We start from the raw sequence: 18907 nt of genomic DNA, 5'->3' as shown, positions 1-18907 counted from the left end.
ATGAGCTGGAGAGAGAAATGGCAAACCCCTCCAGTGTCTCTGCCAAGAAAACTCCAGATGAAGTCACAAAGAATTGGATGAGACTGAAATGACAGAACAACAACAAATCCACAATGTAATTTTTATTTGACTTCATGATGCTTTATATAATTTTTTAAAACCATACTAGATTGTACTGAAATGGATTTTAATTTCCTGAACTGTGTTGGGTAGAGAAGGGAAAACAAGGAAGGTAGTGGCCAGGGGCAACTGACCTGCCATTAAACACATTTCATTCTGTACAATCCATCAGCTCAATAACCAAGACTGCATCTAAGTAAATTAGTTGTTCCTTTTCACCCCAAATTCTTTCTTCCCACTCCATTAACACTTTCAGATTTATTCTCAGTTACCCTTAATACCTCAAGACGGGGGAGGAGACTGACTAGGTCACGGGTTAGGGCTCGATGTAAAAAGCAAAAACCTTCCTCTTTCTCATTGATGCTGTTTTCACCCCTAAGGAGGGAGAGACAGAGGATGTACACGAAGCAGGTAAAAAGGCACCCTACTCTTTCCTTATCTTACACCTTCCCTTTCTCTCTGGCCCCCTCCCCAGATAGTCTTGTAACCCCATTCAATTACCAAGTGTCTTCCTTGGTCAGCACTAACTACCCTCTCCTTGATGTTACCTTTAACACGGGCTGCAACAAGCCCTCTATGTCTGGGTCCTGATTTATCCCCAACCTCCTTCTCTTTCTGCCCTGATCACTGTACTAAGGTGGGAGCACCCCTTAATGGTAGTGAGCCTGAGACTTTCTGGTAGCTTGAAGCAAGGATACATAGCACACTGTCCCTGTTACTGCCCCTGGGGTCCTGAGTCAGGCTCCTCACCAGGGTAAGTCAGGAGTGGATCTGGCCTAAGGCTGAGCACTTTGGGGAGCTGGATGGCATGTGCTGGCTGAGGTTGGGCCTAATGATTGAGAACTATAATCATTACTGTGGCATGGAGCCATTTATCCCCGAGTTTAGTCCACTGTGGGAGCCCTGGGGCGGTAAGATTTGATCATGTCCAGCTTCTTAAGCACATCTCTCTCCGCGGCTACCTTTTAAATTCTATTTATCCCAAAGAATAGCCTTGACCCTGCAGCCTTTTGGGCAGTTTCTTGCTTCCTGTCTGTACCTATGCCAGCTTCCTTTGCTGTAGTATCTGTCCCATATCAGTTCCTTTTTTTAAAAAACAAGCTTTAGGAGGGAAACCACATGGGGAGGGCAAAAAGGGTGGAGATGGGAGTGAATCTGATGTGACAGGAGACACACTCTATCGGCACATCCTGGTCATTCCCCAAGGGACCATGCTAAAGGCACCTGCCATGTAACTAGAGACAAATTTAACTTTATGCAAATGTTAATCATAACCAGGGACAAGAAAGGCAATATATGTGCATTCAGAAAGTGAAACAGATGTTGGGGTGGGGTGAGGGTAGGGGGCCCTCTTCATCATGCCTTCATTCCCTCATCTTTTGGACTTCGTGAGTCAACACCCTGGAATGAGTTTTCCCGGTGCAGAATTCTAGACTGAATATCATGGGAGAGAGAAAAAAACAGGAGGGGAAGGAGTCTTCTCCCCAACTCCCAATCTCAAAGGGGAGACAAGATAGACAAATGCAGCTATAAACGGGCGTGCCTCCCGCAAACATACAAAGGAGTGATGAACCCAGAAAGCTCCACAACCACAGCTAAGAGCAGCGGACTGCAGGGGACTCAGAAGGAAAACAATGGGCAGCACTGGGTGGGAGTAACCAAGGAGCGCATCCTGGAGAAAAGAGACTTCCCTGACTGACCCGAGAGTGCATTTTCCCTTTTCAGGAACCCTGACCCGGCCAGAGGTGCCATCATGAAGCTCCTTCAGCTTTCATTTCTGACTGTTGGTAAGGACTGTCACCAGGACCTGGGAGCAGGAGCTGGGGAGGGAGGGAGGTTTTAGGTAAGAGGACGATGTGGGAGGGAGTGGCAGAAGCCGTCTTCATAGGAGAGCCCACCAGGGAGACCGCTCTCACCTGTGTCTCTTGTGCTCTTCCTCTTCCTCTACGGCCTCCACGTGTGTGTGTGTGTGTGTGTGTGTGTGGTTTCCCCTCTTGGTCTAGTCTTTGTGTAAACTGTTTTGTGTTTTTTCTGTCTCGTTATCCCCCAAACAGAATCTATTTTCTCCCTTGACCCCACTCCCTCCCTCTCTCTCCTGCCTGCCTTTTGGGGGCCCAGGATTCCTGGTTCTGGGTCTCTGTCATCAGGATGCCAAGCTCAAAGATTTCCTCTATGCCTGGAATGGCACCTGTATCCAGATCCCCTGCTTCTACGATGGAATCAGAAGACTAGATGACTTCATCTTGTACCACAATCCTCAGTATAATGACAGGAACAGTACGTTCTATGGGACCATCCTCTTTGTCAAGTCCAATCCCCATGAGAACAAAAGGACAAAGCTTCTGACATCGAAAAGAGGAGAGGACTGCAGCGTGCTCATCAATCCGGTGCAGGTCTCCGACAGTGGGATCCTGGGGCTGAGGCTGACCACCATGGTCCCCCAAGATAGATGGATGACCTATGTGCACCTCAATGTCACTGGTGAGGGGCCAGGGGAAGGGGAAGAACAGGCTCCCCGCCCTCACCCCACCCCACCCCACCCTCAAGCCCAGGCATGCTGCTCGGGGCTCCTCATTCCCTAAGCAAACCATTCTGGGTTTTGCTGGAGGCCGACTGGGCAAGCCCGGGCTACTCTGTGCTGGGCCCTGGCAGGGAGGCACAAAAGGAGAAGATGACCCAGTTCCTGGTCTCAAGGAGCTGTTAGCCCGACAAAAGAGGCAGGTCCTCCTAGGGAGGGCCACGGTCTGATGCAGGGTAGAGTCCCTGCTCTCCGAGAATTCTCCTTGGGACAGATAGAATATTCCTCTCTAGAAAAAGGGCATAACCCTCATTCCAATTCAACAATCCTTTATGAATCACTCTTACTGGGTGCTAGGCACTGTGCAAGAGGGATATAGAGAAAAAGTGAATGGTTCCTGTCCTCAAGGAGCTTGCATTCTGGGGTCAGGGGAGGGCAGGGAGTGGAACATGCACAAAGATACATAGAAAGACAAAAAATAATTTCGAGAAGGGCAGAGTGAGCTCCAGTCATTTGGGCTGGGTTCCTTGCACTGCCACCCTACCTCCTGGGGCCCTGGTAACCAAATTCAACCTTAAAGGTGTGATGTCAACGATGTCATTACCGCTATGATTATACTACTACTTTTATTATTTGCTACTACTGCTACTCTGAATACTTACAAAGCAAGCTCTAAGAAATGACTGTTTCCATGGCACAGATCGCAGGCTCCTTGCAAAGGGGCCACTGGGCAGAGGAGTGGCTGGAGTCAGGCAGCACTAATTGGGAAACTGTCCTGAAGGAGATTCTGAGAAACCCCCTAGGCAGAGGGTGCCCTTCTCCAACCCTCCCAGATTAGAGCTAAGAGGCCCCCTTCCTCCTCCTGTCCTAGCTCCTTCTTCCTTTTCTCCCTCAGAGTCTGCACCTCAACCACACATTCAGCTCCCCCAGCAACTCAAAGAGTTCCAAAAAGTAACCGTGACCTGCTCTCTGAACTACTCCTGTTCTGACTACCCTGTGAGCCTGCAGTGGTTCCTGGATGGGCAAAAGGTTCCACTGGGCCAGGTTGAGAACCCATTGAGTGTCGGAGCACAGAGGGTCTTGACAGAGAGCAAGTTCACATTCAGTCTGAACTGGACTCACCATGACAAGCAGCTGGCTTGCCAGCTCTGGCACACTGACCAGCAGCGTCTCTCTGAGAAGGCCGTGCGGCTGGATGTGAAGCGTGAGTCTCCTCAAGCAGCACCCTTTCCATCCCTAACGTAACCATATGGACTGGAGGGATCTGTCCGGTGGAGTTCTAGAATCGCAGACCTTCGAATCTTCCCAATGAATTCCTTCCCTCAATCTCTCTGACAGATTCTCTTTTCATTTGACTTACTCTCTGCCCTTCCAGATACCCCAAAGATAACTATTGAGGCAAGCCCCCACCTAGAAGTGAAGGAGGGAGAATCAGTGATTCTGAAGTGTTTGGTCCAAAGCAGCAACCCCACAATCAAAGGCAACTTCTTCTGGTTCAAAAATGGAGAGAGTGTGCAGAATTGGGGTGAAATTCTGACTCTGCCCCACGTGAATTGGGAACAGACGGCAGATTACCGTTGTGAGGCAGAGAATGAAATGGGCCTGGGGAGATCAGAATCAGTGCACCTGCAAGTCCTATGTGAGCTGATCACGGGGTTGGGGATGTAGCAAGGGATCGGAGAGTCTTTGGAGTAAGTTTGGGGAACAGTGGAGGGCCAGGAACTGATTCATGATGGTTTATTGTTTTTCGGGGTTTTTTTTTTTGGCTGTGTGGGGGTGTTTGAGGGACAGAGATGGAAAAATGGACTGGGACAAGAGCAAAGATGGGAATTCTCAGGATTATTTGCTGGACAGTAGGATCACCCCACTGACTTCATGCCAGCTTCTATCTTCTCCTTCCAGATTCCCCCAAGTTTTCCAAGGTTGTCCCTGTTGACTTGAGTGTGACAGAGAACAAGACTGTGGAACTGTCTTGTGTGACTGTTGCCTACCCTACTCCAACCAATTATGCCTGGTTTCAAGATGAGAAGAAGATTGAGGGAGAGAAGGAACAGAATCTCAGGTTCCAAGAGGTCAACCGGCAGCAGACTGGCCAGTACACCTGCATGGCTGAGAACAGTGAGGGCTGGGGCGAAGTCAGCGAGAGAGCCAGGCTGGATGTGCAGTGTAAGGGGGCCATGCATACAACGTCTGGACCGGGCAAAGACATGGCAGGGGGTTTGGGGATGACCAAAGAGCTATGTGTAGAACTGGTCACCAAGCCTTCCTTAAAACATGAATTCTTACTAATAACAATATAAGAGTTGGCAATTATATAGCATTCCATGGTTTACAGAATACCTTAGACACATTATCTTATTTGAACTCTTAAAAGTTGTTGTGGAAATACACACCCATTTCACAGATGAGGACACTGAGGCTTGGAAAGCTTCTGTGATTTACCCACATCCACCTAGCTAGAACGTGCTATACTTTGCATTGGGTTAGAATAAATTCCATAGGCACAGTCTATAATCTCAGGAAGCTCACAGTTGGGGATACACTAGTGTGATCGATGGCAGGACAAAAGCACTAGATGAAATGTAGCAAGAAGTGATTTCTGCCCTTCTGCTGAATACCTGAGGGAGGCCATCAGCTTTCTTCTGATAAGTTCAAGAGTTCTTAAAGTGATAGGAGAAGAGAATCAATAGCAGGAACAGCAGAGTGGAAAGGGGAGGGCTTGAGAGGACAGGTGGGATGACCGGGCCCTCCCTCCCTCCCTGCTCAATTCTCTATTTCTCTGCCAGATCCCCCCACTGGGGTCACCCTGACTATCAAGAGCCAAACACCAATCCGAGAAGGTGACTCAGTGATCCTCTCCTGTTCCTACGAACAAAGTAACCCCCCGGTCCATAAATACTTGTGGGGACCACAATTCTCTCAAAAAGGCAGACCCTATTCCGATGTTTTAACCATTCAGAGCATCCCTTGGAATGCTGAGTCGGTCACTTGCTGGGCCTGCAACACTGAATGTTCTCAAGCAACCCCTGTCAACCTGGATGTACAATGTAAGAGGGCAAGGGAATGCAAGAGGAAGAGGACTCAGGGTTGCAAGGGAGAGTTGCCCAAGGGGACTCCAGAAGGGGAATCAAGGAGTGGGACCAAGACGTCTAGGGGCTTGAAAGGACAGCTAGGCATCAGGATGGTATGTGGGGGTAGGAGGAAAGGAAGCCTAGGTCCTTGGGTTTGTGAAGGAGAGTAGAGTCTGGAAGGGAGGCCTGAGAGAAGGTGGTCAGGAAGCGGGGTCCTGGGAGGGCTAAGAAGACAAGCTACCTGGGACCTAGGTTAACTCAGCAGTGAATTCTCTCCCTAGATGCCCCAAGAGATGTTAAAATAATTCTGGTAACTCCCGAATCTGACATCCGTTCTGGAGACCAAGTGCGACTTCAATGTGAATTCAGCTCCAGTCACCCCAGAAATGTACATTATTCCTGGACTCAAAATGGAAAGCATTTTCAAGATGGGAAGTACCTGAATTGGAGCTCCATCTCCCCAGAAGACTCTGCACTATACAGCTGCTTTGTCACCAACTCTATCGGACAAACCCAGTCTCCGGAATGGGACCTGAAAGTCCAGTGTGAGTGGCAGGGCTTGGGTGATGGGGTGAAGAGGTCTGAAAGGGGGAAGGAGAGTGACTGAGTATGATGCTTTTGGGCCTGGGAGGAAGGGCAGAGACGGGGTATCTGGGGTTCTGACTCTCTTGCCCCCTGCAGATGCACCCAGGCACCTTCAAGTATCCATTGTCCCAAGTGACGTGGTGATGGAGAAGACAAGCGTGGTCCTGACTTGTGAGGCTGATGCTAATCCAGCCATTGACCTTTACACCTGGTTTGACTGGAAAGGGCAAAAGATTGATAACTATGGTCAGAAGCTGACCTTGTGGCCTGTGATGACCCACCAATCCGGGGCTTATTGGTGCCAAGGGACCAACAAGCTGGGCACGGGGGAGTCGCGCCCTGCCACTCTCACTGTCTATTGTAAGGCCTTCCCCACCCTTATGTTCCCATTCCAACTCTGGCCCTGAGGCATAAGACTGCTCCTCATCTTGGTTTCTAGTCCCCCCACCCCAACCTGGCCACATCACCCTGCTTCCCAGCTCCTCTTTCATTATTCCCCACCGAGCCCCTGGCTCCAGCCAACTCTTGCTTCTTCCTCCTGACAAGCTCTCCAAGAGACCATTTGCTGCCCGGGGGTGGTATACCCCATTTGGTCCACCAAGCCATGCTTTTCTTTTCCCTTTGAAGCCTGGCTCAGAGCTCACCTACTCCCAAGAAGCTCGTCCAGGTGAATCCCACCTACTGTTAGCCCTCCTTGGCCTCAAGAATTCTGTTTGTTCTTGTTATTGTCACATTGGTGAATTGTCCTCTGCGTATGTCCTGTCACCTCCATTCTCATATACCGTAGCGGCCCATAGGGAAGGGGCTCCCCAGTAGGCCCGGGGCTCCACATTGGCAGAAAGGCTGTCTCCCTTCTGAAGACAGCCCCACCAGGCCCTTGTCTAGGGTGCTACAAGCTGAGAACAAGGATGGTTGACTGATGGAGCCAGCCAGAGACAGGGCAGATGAGAGAACAGGCCTCTAGCAGTACCAAAAGGCGACCTTGCAGCAGAGCCCGATGATTAATTAACAGCACCCACAAAAGGAACCTTTCCTTCCTTCTCCAGACAGCCCAGAGACCATTGGCAAGCGAACTGCCTTGGGGTTTGGGGTGTGCCTGGCTCTCCTCCTCCTGGCCCTGTTGGGGTTCCAGTCTGTCCGATGGTGAGCTCCCCTTGGGGGTCTCTTTCCTCTCCGCCAATCCTAACCCTTGGCTCTGCTCCCAGGCCCCAAGTGCTCTGGCTCCTGGCACTCACCTCTCACCTCTTCACTCTCTTTTGCCCTACAGCTGGCAGAAGATCAGAGGAGAACAGGATTTTCAGGAGAGGCCCAGAACACAGGGCTCTTTTTTTATCAGGAATAAGAAGGTAGGAAGCAAGGACAAGGAGACCGAGGGCAGACTGTCCTGGGAGTTAGCAGGAGAACAGAAGACGTGATGGGACAGCATTGGAGGCAGCCTAGTATGGGGGAGAAGTGACTGGGCTTGGGGTTTGAAGACCTGAGTTCAGGCTTCAGTTTCTGGAATTATTGGCTGTTTGACTGAACAAATGACTAACACACTTAGTCTTAGCTTCTGAATCTGTCAAATGTGGATGAGAGTACTTGGGTTATGAACCTCACAGGGCTGATGTCAGGACCAGATTTCAAGAGTCCAGAGAGTATGGCTCCAAAACAAGGGGTGATTTAGGATGTTGCTGGGAGAGATCCTGGCTAGAGGGGAGGGCAGACTGTGGGCAGCCAAGGGAGGGGGGAGGGACAGGAGAAGGGCTGGGGCTGAAGCCTTGTTTCTTTCTCAGATGAGGAGGCCCCACTCTGCAGCAGCTCCCCAATCCTTGGGTTATTACAATCCTGCAGTGGAGGAGAGGATCAATTATGCTACCTTGCAGTTTCCTGACAGGGCTCTGTGAGTGTCAGGAGCTGGGTACTGGGGAGGGAGAGAAAGGGGAAGGATATTTGGGTGGGACTAGAGAAGGCAGAGCTAGAAGCTTGGGGAGTTGGGGGCCTAACCTGAAATAGAAATGAGAGTGTGCTGGGGGAGGAGGAGGAGGAAAGGTCCCCAGAGAGAAAGTGATTAGAGACCATCAGGGAGAGGTAGATGGACCCTGGGATGCCTGGTCCTGGAAAGAGAGCCAAGGACAAGGCTGGATAGAAGGCTCTTTAGGTGAGTGAGGCCACAGACACAGGGCTGGGAGGTGGCTGGAGGCAAAGGGGAGGCCTGCTTACACCTGCTTTCATTTGTCAGAGTTCCTAGGTATCTGGAGACCTCACCCGTCAGTCTTCAAACTGAGGATCAAAGTGTTATCTATTCTGTGGTGCAGAAACCTCAGGGGGTAAGGCGGCAGAGATGTCAAGGAGGGTGGAGACAGCGTGAAACTGGTTTAAATTGAGTGAGGGGCTGCTGGGTAGAGGCTGAGTCAAAGCCTGGACCACACTTCCCAGAATGCCTCAGCTTAGAAGCTCACGAGGTGGTTATCCAAGGAGCTGCTCCCTAACTCCTCTCACAAGAAGAACACGTCTCAGATTCTCTGGTCAGAAATGAAGAAACTTGGGGTGGCTAGGTGGCACAGTGAGCAGAGCACTGACCCTGGAGTCAGGAGGACCTGAGTTCAAATCCGGCTTCAGACACTTAACACTTACGATCCGTGTGACCTTGGGCAAATCACTTAATCCCAATTGCCCCTCCAAAAAAACAAAAAGAAATGAAAAAACAGAATTAATGACAGAGGGAGGGCAGAGAGTGAAGGGAGATGGAGAAATGACAATAGAGAAAAGTGGGCTGGGAAGATGACTAAGGGCTCTCAGCGGCCTCTGTTTTCTCCCCAGGGGGATTATGAGAATGTGATGCCCCAGTCTCCTCCCGAAGAAGAAGGATTACATTACTCTGAACTGATTCATTTTGGGGAGGGTGAGAGGCCCCCCATGCAGGAGGGGGTGGAGTATGTGACTCTGAGACATTGAACGTGGGGATAAAGAAGCCTCATGCCCCGATGGCCTTTCATGGGGGCAAGTTAAAGGAATCGGTGACTAGTGCCTAGGACTGTGCCGATCTGATCAGCTGCTCAATGGGCCGTCATACCCTACCCTGCAATTAATGCTGCGAAGTTTCTACCCGGGACTTAGGAGAAGACCTCCTGGCACCTCCACTGTGCCCCTTACTGCTGTGCTCTGACAGTGCCGTACTTCCAAAAGCCTGCATCTGGTCCTTGCCCTTTCTGTGGGTGTGTGCACACTGACACGCTCCAATCCTCCCCTCCGTTCTCACCAGTCACTTCCTTTCATATAAGTAGACTCAAGCCCTTCCCACCCCATTCTTGTGTATCCTTTCTTCCTCTTCCTAGCTGAATCCCAACCCCCGCCCTGGCTTTCATGTCCCACCAAGGTCCCCTGTCAAAGGGAGGATCCAGAGCGTGCTTTGGATGGAGATGGACAGTAAGTGCTAAGGGAGCTGAGTTCTACCTGTCAGTCCCTTCCCTAAAGCCTTCATTCAGTTTCTAATCACCCAGCCTCTGTCCCTGCTAATGGGAGAGGTTAGAGGAACGCTGCTTCTGAGACAAACAGAAAGAAATAAAAACTCGGATGGCCAGTAAGCTATTTTTGTTCTATGTAGGTCAATGCATTTGGGGAAGGAGGGGAAAGGGAACAAAGAAGACATCACAAGGGTGGCGAACCAAGAGAAGAGCCCTGCACATTTCGTGGCCAGATTGTCAAAGACAGAAGCTGTCATAGTAATTCTGTAGAAATTTATTCAGTGTATGTGTGTGTGTGTGTGTGTTTTTGAGTGTGTGTCTATGTGTATGAGTGTGTGTCTGTGTATTTGTGAGTGTGTATGTGTGTCTGTGTGTCTGTGTGAGTGCATGTGTGACTGTGTGTAAGTGTGTGAATGTGTGTATGTGAGTGTGTATGTGTCTATATATGTCTATGTGTGTGTCTACATGTGTGTGTGCATGTCAGTGTGAGTGTGTGTGAGCATGTGTAAGTGTGTGTGTTTGTGAGTGTGTGTCTGTATGTGTGCATCTATGTGTATGAGTGTGTCTGTGTGTGAGTGTGTCTGTGTGTTTGTGAGTGTGCATGTGTCTATGTGTGTGTCTATGTGTGAGTGCATGTGTGACTGTGTATGAGTGTGTGTGTGTGAGTTGTGAGTATATCTGTATGTTTGTGTCTATGTGCGTGGGTGTGGGTGTGTATGTGTGTGTAAGTGTGTGAGTGCATGTGAATGTGTGTCTATATATGTGTCTATGTGTGTGTCTGTGTGAGTGCATGTGTATGTCTGTGTGAATGTGTGTGTCTATGTGTTTGTGAGTGTGTCTACATGTGCGAGTGCATGCATGTCAGTGTGAGTGTGTGAGCATGTGTGTGTAAGTGTGTGTGAGTGTGCATGAATGTGTGTGTGTGTGTAGGGGAAGGGGAACCAGTGCACCCCTGTTGGGTGCAAAATAAGCTGGGAGAGGAGATGACCTATCCTACACAGAGTAATAATAGCTAACATTTATATACCACTAACTAGGTTTGATTATTTCCACTGATATCTCACTCGTTCCTCACAATATCTCTATGAGATAAGTGCTATTACTCTCCCCTTTTACAGATGAGAGGACTGAGGCAAACAGGGTGAAGTGACTTGTACATTTGTAAGTGTCTGAGGTCAGATTCGAATTCAGGTCTTCCTGACTCCAGGCCTGGAGTCCCCACTGCAGCGCCCAGCTGCCTTGGGCCAGCGTGGCCCTGACCTCATAGCTATTGAGAGGAGCAGATGGGAGAAACAGGACAATAGACAGTAGAAAGAGTCATAGAGGGGACTCCAGGGTTGGACGGCCTAGACCCAGAGAGGAGAGATGGGGGCCACTGTCTCTTTTAGGCCAGGACCAGGGGAGGTCAGAGAAGGTGGACCAAAATGTGCCATGGGGAGGACATGCAGCCATAGAATTGAGCTGCCCTTGGCCCTGTAGGACTTAGAGGTCTGGAAGCATTGGCTCTTCTCTGATCGCTCCAGAAATATTCTATAGTGAAGGAGAGGGGCAGTGGGGGAGAAAGTAAAGGTTTGTCAGATCAATTTCTGCCTCAGAGATACCACCAGTGACTTCTCCTTCTCATTTTTTTCCTCTTTTAAAATTTATTTATTTTTAGTTTGCAACATTCACTTTTATAAAGATTTTGAGTTTTAAATTTTCTCCCCCTTCTTCCTCTCCCCTTCCCCAAGATGGCATGCAATCTGATATAGGCACAATCATATTAAACATATTTCTACAATAGTCATGTTGTGAAAGAAGAATTAGAACAAAAGGGAAAAACCATGAGAAAGAAAAAAAAAGGCAATAGTCTGCTTCAATCTGAATTCAGACTCCATAGTTCTTTCTCTGGATGTGGATGGCATTTTCCATCATGGGTCTTTTGGAATTGTCTTAGATCACTGCATTGCTGAGAAGGGCTAAGTCTATCAAAGTTGGTCATCGCACAATGTTGCTGTTAATTGTGTACAAAGTTCTCCTGGTTCTGTTCACTTCACTGAGCATCAGTTCATGCAAGCCTTTCCAGGTTTTTCTGAAGTCTACCTGCTCATCATTTCTTATTCTATCACATTCATATACCACAGCTTGTTCAGCCATTCCCCAATTGATGGGCATCCCCTCAATTTCCAATTCTTGGCCACCACCAAAAGAGCTGCTATAAATATTTTTGTACATGTGGGTCTTTCCCCCATTTTTATAATCTCTGGGATACAGACCTAGAAGTGGTATTGCTAGGTCAAAAGGTATACAAAGTTTTGTAATCCCTTGGGCATGGTTTCAAATTGCTCTCCAAAATGGTTGGATTAATTCACAACTCCACTAACAATGCATTAGTGTTCCAGTTTTTCCACATCTTCTCCAACATTGATCATTTTCCTATTTTATCATGTTAGCCGATCTGACATGTGTGAGGCAGTAACTCAGAGTTCTTTTAATTTTCATTTCTCTAATCAATAGTTATTTAGAGCATTTTTTCCATATGACTATAGATGGCTTTAACTTCTTCATCTGAAAACTGCCTATTCATATCCCATTTATCAACTGGGAATGACTTGTATTTTTATAAATTTGACTCAATTCTCTATCTATTTTAGAAATGAGGCCCTTATCAGAGACACTGGCTGTAAAAATTGTTTCCTAGCTTCCTGCTTCCTTTCTAATCTTGGTTGCATTGGCTTTGTTTGTGCAAACCCTTTTTAATTTAATGTAATCAAAATTACTCATTTTGCATTTCATAATGTTCTTTATCTCTTGTTTGCTCATAAATTCTTCCCTTCTCCATAGATCTGACAGATAAATTATTCCTTGCTCTCCTAATTTGTTTATAGTATCACCCTTTTTGTCTAAATCATGTACCCATTTTGACTTTATCTTGGTAACATGGTGTAAGAAGATGTTGATCTATACCTGGTTTCTGCCATACTATTTTCCAGTTTTCATCAAATAGTAAGTTCTTATCCCGGAATCTGGAATCTTTGCATTTATCAAAAAGTAGATTACTATAGTCATTGACTACTGTGTCTTGTGTAACCTGACTACTCTGCTGACCTACCACTTTATTTTTTAGCCAGTACCAAGTAGTTTTGATGATTGCTGCATTATAATACAGTTTTACATTTGGTACAGCTAGGCCACCTTCCCTTGCATTTCTTTTCATTCATTCCCTGGATATTCTGGACCTTTCGTTTTTCAAGATGAATTTTGTTACTATTTTTTCTAGTTCTATAAAATAATGTTTTAGTAGTCCCATCTCATTTCTTTAGAAAGTCTTCTGGGGAAAGCAAGATTTTAAAGCAACAGGAAAAAGATGGGCCTCGAAGTGCCTCCATGTCAGGAGTCTCTGATTTGTAGATTTGTGGAGCACAGTCAGAGCATGAATTAATAGGTTGAAAGTAGGGCTACATATGAGAAGAGGAAAGCAATTCCTTGGGGGATATTTGTGGGACCAAGAGTTTCCTTAGCAACCAGTGGTTGCTTTCCCATCCCATCTCCTGCCCTATTGACATAAGGCTGCTTCATGGCTAATTGACTAGGCGGTGTGGCTGTAGACAAGAGCCATTGAGGCATGAGGAGAAACCAGAATGACTCATGTTGAGGGAGGCCAGGGGGTTTGGCAAACAGGGACAGCCCCCCACCCAGCTCCTAACCCAGCTCCCTTTGCCTTTCAGCTTCGACCCCATTCCAGGGTCTCCTTCCAGCTAGATAAGAGCTCAACTGTCTTCCTTCCTAGTCCCCTGCTTTCCCCACAAACACTCTGCGGCCTACCTACAGGCCAGAGTCTGGCCATAGTTCACTTTCCTGCAAGGATCCAGGCACTGGGCCCTGAGGTTCAAAGCCCTCTCCCCTCCCCCCAGCTGAAGCCAGAGATGCCCCATTAGCTGCTCACTCAGGCTGCAGGGTCACCCTACTTTATGGCCCTGACCCCCCCTCCCTCTGCTCTTGCTTTGGCACTGTGCCCAACTTCAGCCCCTGAGGGTTGGTCCTCAAGGCTCAGAGGCAGCCCGCAGCTTCGAGAAGGTGAGTGCTTCCTTTCTGCTCCCCTTCTAAACTCACCATTCCCCAATGGGAGCTCCAGCTTCCTCCCCACCCCAGGGCCCTGGTGCCCCATGAGACCTCCTCCTCCTCCCCTCGATGTCCCCTAATCTCTGACTGTTATTCCCCAGGACACCCCCAGAGGTTATTCTTCTCTCTTCTCAGCACCTAGTTTCCCCTGACCTGTGCCCACCACAGTTTTTTTCTGGACTGTTTCCCAGGAGAACCTACTCCCTTCCAACTCTGCCTGTTTCCAGAGCTGCTCTCCTCCGTTTCCCAGCTGTCCTCTGGGCAACACAATCAGCTCCCAATACCTGCTTTCCCAATGGCCCAGGTGAGTATCAGCAGTCACCTTCTCTCTATTTACTGCTCAGCCAGCTGCCCAGCTGCCAAGAGGCTGAATTGGGAGGGGGCTGGGGCTCCACTCAGGGGAAGGTGTGGGCTGCATATATGTGTGTCCATGCCTCTAACTGCAAGCCATGCTTTGATTCTCCCTGCATTGCCTGAGATCATTAAGAAAGAAGTACTTGGTAATTCTACTGTACTTTGACTTGGAATTCTGTGGGTCCATTTGATCCTGAAACATGGATTGTTCTATTCATTTTAAAGACCAGAAGCTAAGGCCCGGAGAGTGTGAACGGTTGGTTCCCCAAGTCCCACAAGAAGGGCTGGTAGAGGTGAGGCCCCTAGGATCCGTTCTCCTGTTTCTCAGCACCATGGACATCCCAGGGCAGCTCTCCTTTGCCCTCTATGCCACTGCCTTTACACTGGGCCTTCCCCTCAATGTCATACTCCTCAGTGAGGCTGTGTCCCACGCACGGCTCCGCCTTACCCCAAGCCTTGTCTACACCCTCCATCTGGCCTGTTCTGACCTGCTGCTGACCACCTCTCTACCCCTGAAGGCAGCTGAGGCCCTGGCAGGGGGAATCTGGCCTCTCCCAGACTCATTTTGCCCAGCCTTTGCTTTGATACATTTTGTCCCACTTTATGCTGGGGGTATCTTTCTGGCTGCCCTCAGTGTTGGCCGCTACCTTGGGGCAGCCTTCCCATTGGGATACCAAGCTATACGGAGGCCCTGTTATTCCCGGGGTGTGTGCGTAGGGATCTGGGGGCTGGTCCTTTTCCACTTGGGGCTGGTGCTTGGACTGGAAAGTCAGGAAAGCCAGGAGAACAGCACAAAGTCCCTGGGAATGACTGTTGCAATCAATGGCTCCCCCATCTGTCTGGAAGCCTGGGACCCAATATGGGCTGGCCCTGCTCGTCTCAGTATGGCCCTCCTTCTCTTTTTCCTCCCTTTGGCTGTCACTGCTTTCTGCTATGTGGGCTGCCTGCGGGCCCTGGCCCGCTCAGGCCTGAGTCGAAGTCGGAAGCTCAGAGCTGCTCGTGTGGCTGGAGGGGCACTGCTCACTCTACTGCTCTGCCTCGGGCCTTACAATGCTTCCCATGTGGCCAGTTTCATGAAGCCAGAGGCTGGGAACCACTGGAGGAATCTTGGGCTGATCATGGGATCCTGGAGCTGTGTGCTCAACCCACTGGTGTCTGGGTACTTGGGGAACAAGGCTGGCCAGAGGCGTGGGACCATAGGGACTCAAGGTGGGACAGCCCAGAAGTAGCAGCCTTTGGGCAGAAGGGGTGTGGTACCAGATGGTCCTGGGCATCTCCTCAAGGCAAGAGGGGGCTCCCAGGTCCTGAGGTGCCAGGCCAGAAGGGACCACAGCTCAGCATCAAGGGGACTCACTCGCTGGCCATTCTCTGTCTGCCCCACGGGAGACTGAGCTTCAACCCCCTTTCAAATCATGAAGAGCCCATGGAGAAGGCAGATCCCGACAAGCAGGAGCAGAGCCTGGCATGGAAAGAGGTAACCTCCTCCCTCCTGAGACCATTTGACAGTGGCCCACAGTCCTTTGTCATTAACCTCAGACACAAACAGAACTGCTTTGGTGGTGGAGTGAGAAGGGGTGAGGGGAAGGTGCAGCCTCAGAGTCAGGATCGGAGCCTCTATGGGGGCCCAGTGGGCATCAGCTCTGACATCCCCAACACAGAGCTGGGGGTGGGGGTGGGGCTCCTGACCTTCTCAGGCTCTCCCTCCAGACTCAGTCTGTTCTAATGCTAGCGAGATTTTTCCTCCTCTTGTTGTCTCCCCTGCCACTCAACCCTGGAGGAGCCGAGGGGAACATCTCCCCTCTTTCACATGACGGCCCCTCAAATACCTCAAGATAGCTATCATGCCCCAATAGCCCCTGCCCTCAGGAGGGACATGGGAATTCAGGGGGTAAGTTGGGAGGTGGGAGAGGACGAGTATCACTGGAGAAAGCCTCCCAGAGGGGGAAAGGAGACAGTGGGAGGAAATGCACTGGGCAGGGTGTCCTCTCACATGGCCACCAGAGGCTAGAAGTAAGGTCAGCAGAGCAAGATGCCTTGGCCACCTCAAGGAGAAAAGAGGAGACAACCCCCTAAGACAAGGCGAAGTGGTCTTGGAGAGCAGTGGGACCTGAGCATAGTGGAATATGTCTGAAGTTTTCTGCTCTTTTCAAGATTCAGGTGGGAGTATCTGTGACCTAAGCCCCTGAAAAATTGGCCCCTGGGAGAGAAAGTGCATTTGGGCCATGGCCAAGTCTTTCCACCCTCCTTAGGAGGGCTCAGACTTGAGCTATGAATTTGACTGTCTGTTTGCATATTTCCATATTTCCTTGGGATAAGAGATGAAAGTACCTCTTGTGTTACCACTGAACAGTGACCTCACTGCTCAATGTTTATGGTGCCCAAGAGATAAGTAACTAAGCACTCTGCCAGCTGACAGTCCTAGTGAAGGGAGGGGACACTTGGATGCGGGAAAGGAGCAGGCTGGGGCTGAGGTGAGTAAGGGAGAGCTTGGGGAGCGCCTGGAGGAGGGACAGGCCTGGACAGTTGTGAGGACTAAGGGTCAGGGGAAGGAGAGAAGGAGCCAAGAAAAAGAAAGCATCTTCTGATGCCCTGGAGGAGAGGAGAGAAAGACTAGTGAAGGGAGTGTGAGGGTAGGGAGGGGATGAGGGACTAGGAAGCTGCAGAAGATCAGAGCACTGTAGGATCATAGGTTTAAATCCAGAAAGAACTTGAGAGTCCTCTCCCTTCCTGTTATAGGTGAGGAAGCTGAGGCCCAGAGAGGTTGGGTGCCTTGTCCATGGTCACACAGCTCTAAATGGTCTTCCCAATTCTAAGTCTAGCATTCCATGCACTACCCAGAAAGCTTTCCCACTCTGAATCCTTTTCTTTCCCTCTCCACCAGAAACCACCATGGACAGGAATGCAGTGGAGGGCTACTTCCCCGGCAGCCACTGGCTCTACTTCTCTGTCTACCTCTTCACCTTCCTCACTGGCCTTCCCCTCAACCTGGTGGCCCTGATTGTCTTTGTGGGCAAACTGAAGCGTCACCCTGTGGCCGTGGATGTTCTTCTGCTCAACCTGACCATCTCCGACCTGCTGCTGCTAGTCTTCCTGCCCTTCCGGATGGTAGAAGCAGCGAGCAGCATGTACTGGCCTCTGCCCTTCCTCTTATGCCCCTTCTCAGGCTTTCTTTTCTTCACCACCATCTACCTTACCTCCCTCACCCTCACAGCTGTAAGTGTGGAACGATTCTTGGGAGTGGCTTACCCTCTGTGGTACAAGACCCAGTCAAGAACTGGCCAGGCTGGCTTGGTCAGTGTTGGCTGTTGGCTGTTGGTAGGTGCCCACTGCAGCGTGGTCTATGTTGCTGAATATCTGGGGGATACTTTCCAAAAGCAACAAACCAACAGGACCTGCTACCTGGATTTTAGGGAAGACCAGCTGGCTATTGTGCTGCCTGTCAGGCTCGAGATGGCAGTGGTCCTTTTTGGAATCCCATTGGTTCTTGCCAGCTACTGCTATGGTCAAATGGTGTGGATCCTCAGCAAGGGGAGCAGCTGGAAGAGGAGAAAAAGGGTGGCGGGGCTGATAGGGGCCACGATGCTCAATTTCCTCCTCTGCTTTGGCCCATACAATGCATCCCACGTTGTCGGTTATATCCAGGGCAAGAGCCCAAGATGGCGTGGGTACGTGCTGCTGCTCAGCACCCTGAACTCTTGTGTGGATCCCCTAGTTTTCTACTTCTCGTCATCTGGCTTCCAGAGGGACTTTCACAGGTTGTTCAGGAGTCTGACGGAGGCTTCGGGTCTTTGGGGAAAAAATGGGTCAGGAATACAAGAGATGAAAGGACAGGAGAAGGAACTGTCCAATAGTTAAAGGCAGTAACATGGAGGCAAGGCCATGGAGTGGGAGGGAAGATGGGGATCAGAGGGCAAGCTAAGCTCCCTGGGGTAGGAAGGTGCTGCTGACTTACAAAGTCTCTGCGGCTAGAGGGGAAAGGATGGGACAAAGTAAAGTGGGTGGGAGATGGGAAATTTGCAGGAAGGAGCCCCCTTGGGAATACAACTTTTCTACAAATTTAGGAATAACTTGGCACAGACCAGCCAAAGATGTGTTGATCTGAGGGGGTCAGACATAGCCAGCTTTCAAAGGAATCTTTTTCTCAGTTCCCACTTGTGGCAAACATCCATTATTTCCATCAATTTCTGGGAGGGGGCAGGATGGAATTATTAATAGTGAGCTTTTCTGCCTCGGGGGGGGGAGTTAAAAGATAAGAACAATTTGGAAAACTGTTTAGTGTCCTAGTATTTGGACAAAAGGTATTTCTGGAGTTTGTCATTGCCTGGGGTGGCAGGTTACCTTTGTATAGGCAGTGTCGCCTATAGGATGTGGGAGAGAACCCAGTTCCACAACACCTTTTTCTCCAGCGAGTTTCTGCTTCTCTTATGAAATCAAGATCCTCATTAACATTTATGTAAAATCATAAAAGCTAAATTAAACAAATAAACTTGGTAGAGAGAGTAACCAAGAATGATGTCTTTCTTTCTTCCTTTCTCAGTTTATGTAGGAGGTTTGAATTTAGGGGTGGTGGTGGGAGCAAAGGGATAGAAGGTAAAACCATTGGGTTCTGGGCAAAGATAGAACAAAGGGCTGGACCTTAGAAACAACTTCACTTTACAGATGGGAAAACTGAGTCCAGAGGAGGCTAACCAGCTTGGCCCAAGGGTCAAGAG

The 18907-nt window shown here is 49.5% G+C and overlaps 3 protein-coding genes across 3 annotated transcripts; all 3 read left to right on the top strand.

Moving 5' to 3' along the window:
* The first annotated feature begins 426 nt into the window (after positions 1 to 426).
* On the top strand, positions 427 to 9943 carry CD22 (CD22 molecule). The gene is made up of 14 exons (XM_069078683.1): positions 427 to 531; positions 1846 to 1907; positions 2239 to 2601; positions 3534 to 3842; positions 4014 to 4277; positions 4541 to 4804; positions 5425 to 5685; positions 5991 to 6254; positions 6391 to 6654; positions 7341 to 7437; positions 7562 to 7640; positions 8070 to 8176; positions 8516 to 8603; positions 9097 to 9943. The coding sequence occupies exons 2-14, from the start codon at positions 1874 to 1876 to the stop codon at positions 9229 to 9231; spliced, it is 2529 nt and encodes an 842-aa protein (XP_068934784.1). The 5' UTR covers positions 427 to 531; positions 1846 to 1873; the 3' UTR covers positions 9232 to 9943.
* Positions 9944 to 14512: 4569 nt separating this feature from the next.
* On the top strand, positions 14513 to 15456 carry FFAR1 (free fatty acid receptor 1). The gene has a single exon (XM_069078604.1). It carries the CDS (start codon positions 14528 to 14530, stop codon positions 15422 to 15424), a length of 897 nt encoding a protein of 298 aa, XP_068934705.1. The 5' UTR covers positions 14513 to 14527; the 3' UTR covers positions 15425 to 15456.
* A 1604-nt stretch (positions 15457 to 17060) lies between these two features.
* On the top strand, positions 17061 to 18050 carry FFAR3 (free fatty acid receptor 3). The gene has a single exon (XM_069078674.1). It carries the CDS (start codon positions 17085 to 17087, stop codon positions 18048 to 18050), a length of 966 nt encoding a protein of 321 aa, XP_068934775.1. The 5' UTR covers positions 17061 to 17084.
* Positions 18051 to 18907: the final 857 nt, after the last annotated feature.

Source organism: Petaurus breviceps, unplaced genomic scaffold (assembly GCF_028583685.1).
Source record: "Petaurus breviceps papuanus isolate PSGF00001 unplaced genomic scaffold, PetGlider_PUasm1.0 91041, whole genome shotgun sequence".
Lineage (NCBI taxonomy): Eukaryota > Metazoa > Chordata > Mammalia > Diprotodontia > Petauridae > Petaurus > Petaurus breviceps.
Note: the sequence above shows the minus strand (reverse complement) of the source record. Positions and strands in the feature narration are given on the sequence as shown.

What these genes read in the sequence shown, in the direction of transcription:
- CD22 (XM_069078683.1), top strand. Translation starts at nt 1,874, where the DNA reads ATGAAGCTCCTTCAGCTTTCATTTCTGACTGTTG. An exon ending in GCTTTCATTTCTGACTGTTG is followed by an intron (nt 1,908 to 2,238) that starts GTAAGGACTGTC and finishes TTGGGGGCCCAG; the next exon opens with GATTCCTGGTTCTGGGTCTC. An exon ending in CGTGCGGCTGGATGTGAAGC is followed by an intron (nt 3,843 to 4,013) that starts GTGAGTCTCCTC and finishes CTGCCCTTCCAG; the next exon opens with ATACCCCAAAGATAACTATT.
- FFAR3 (XM_069078674.1), top strand. Translation starts at nt 17,085, where the DNA reads ATGGACAGGAATGCAGTGGAGGGCTACTTCCCCGGCAGCCACTGGCTC.
- FFAR1 (XM_069078604.1), top strand. Translation starts at nt 14,528, where the DNA reads ATGGACATCCCAGGGCAGCTCTCCTTTGCCCTCTATGCCACTGCCTTT.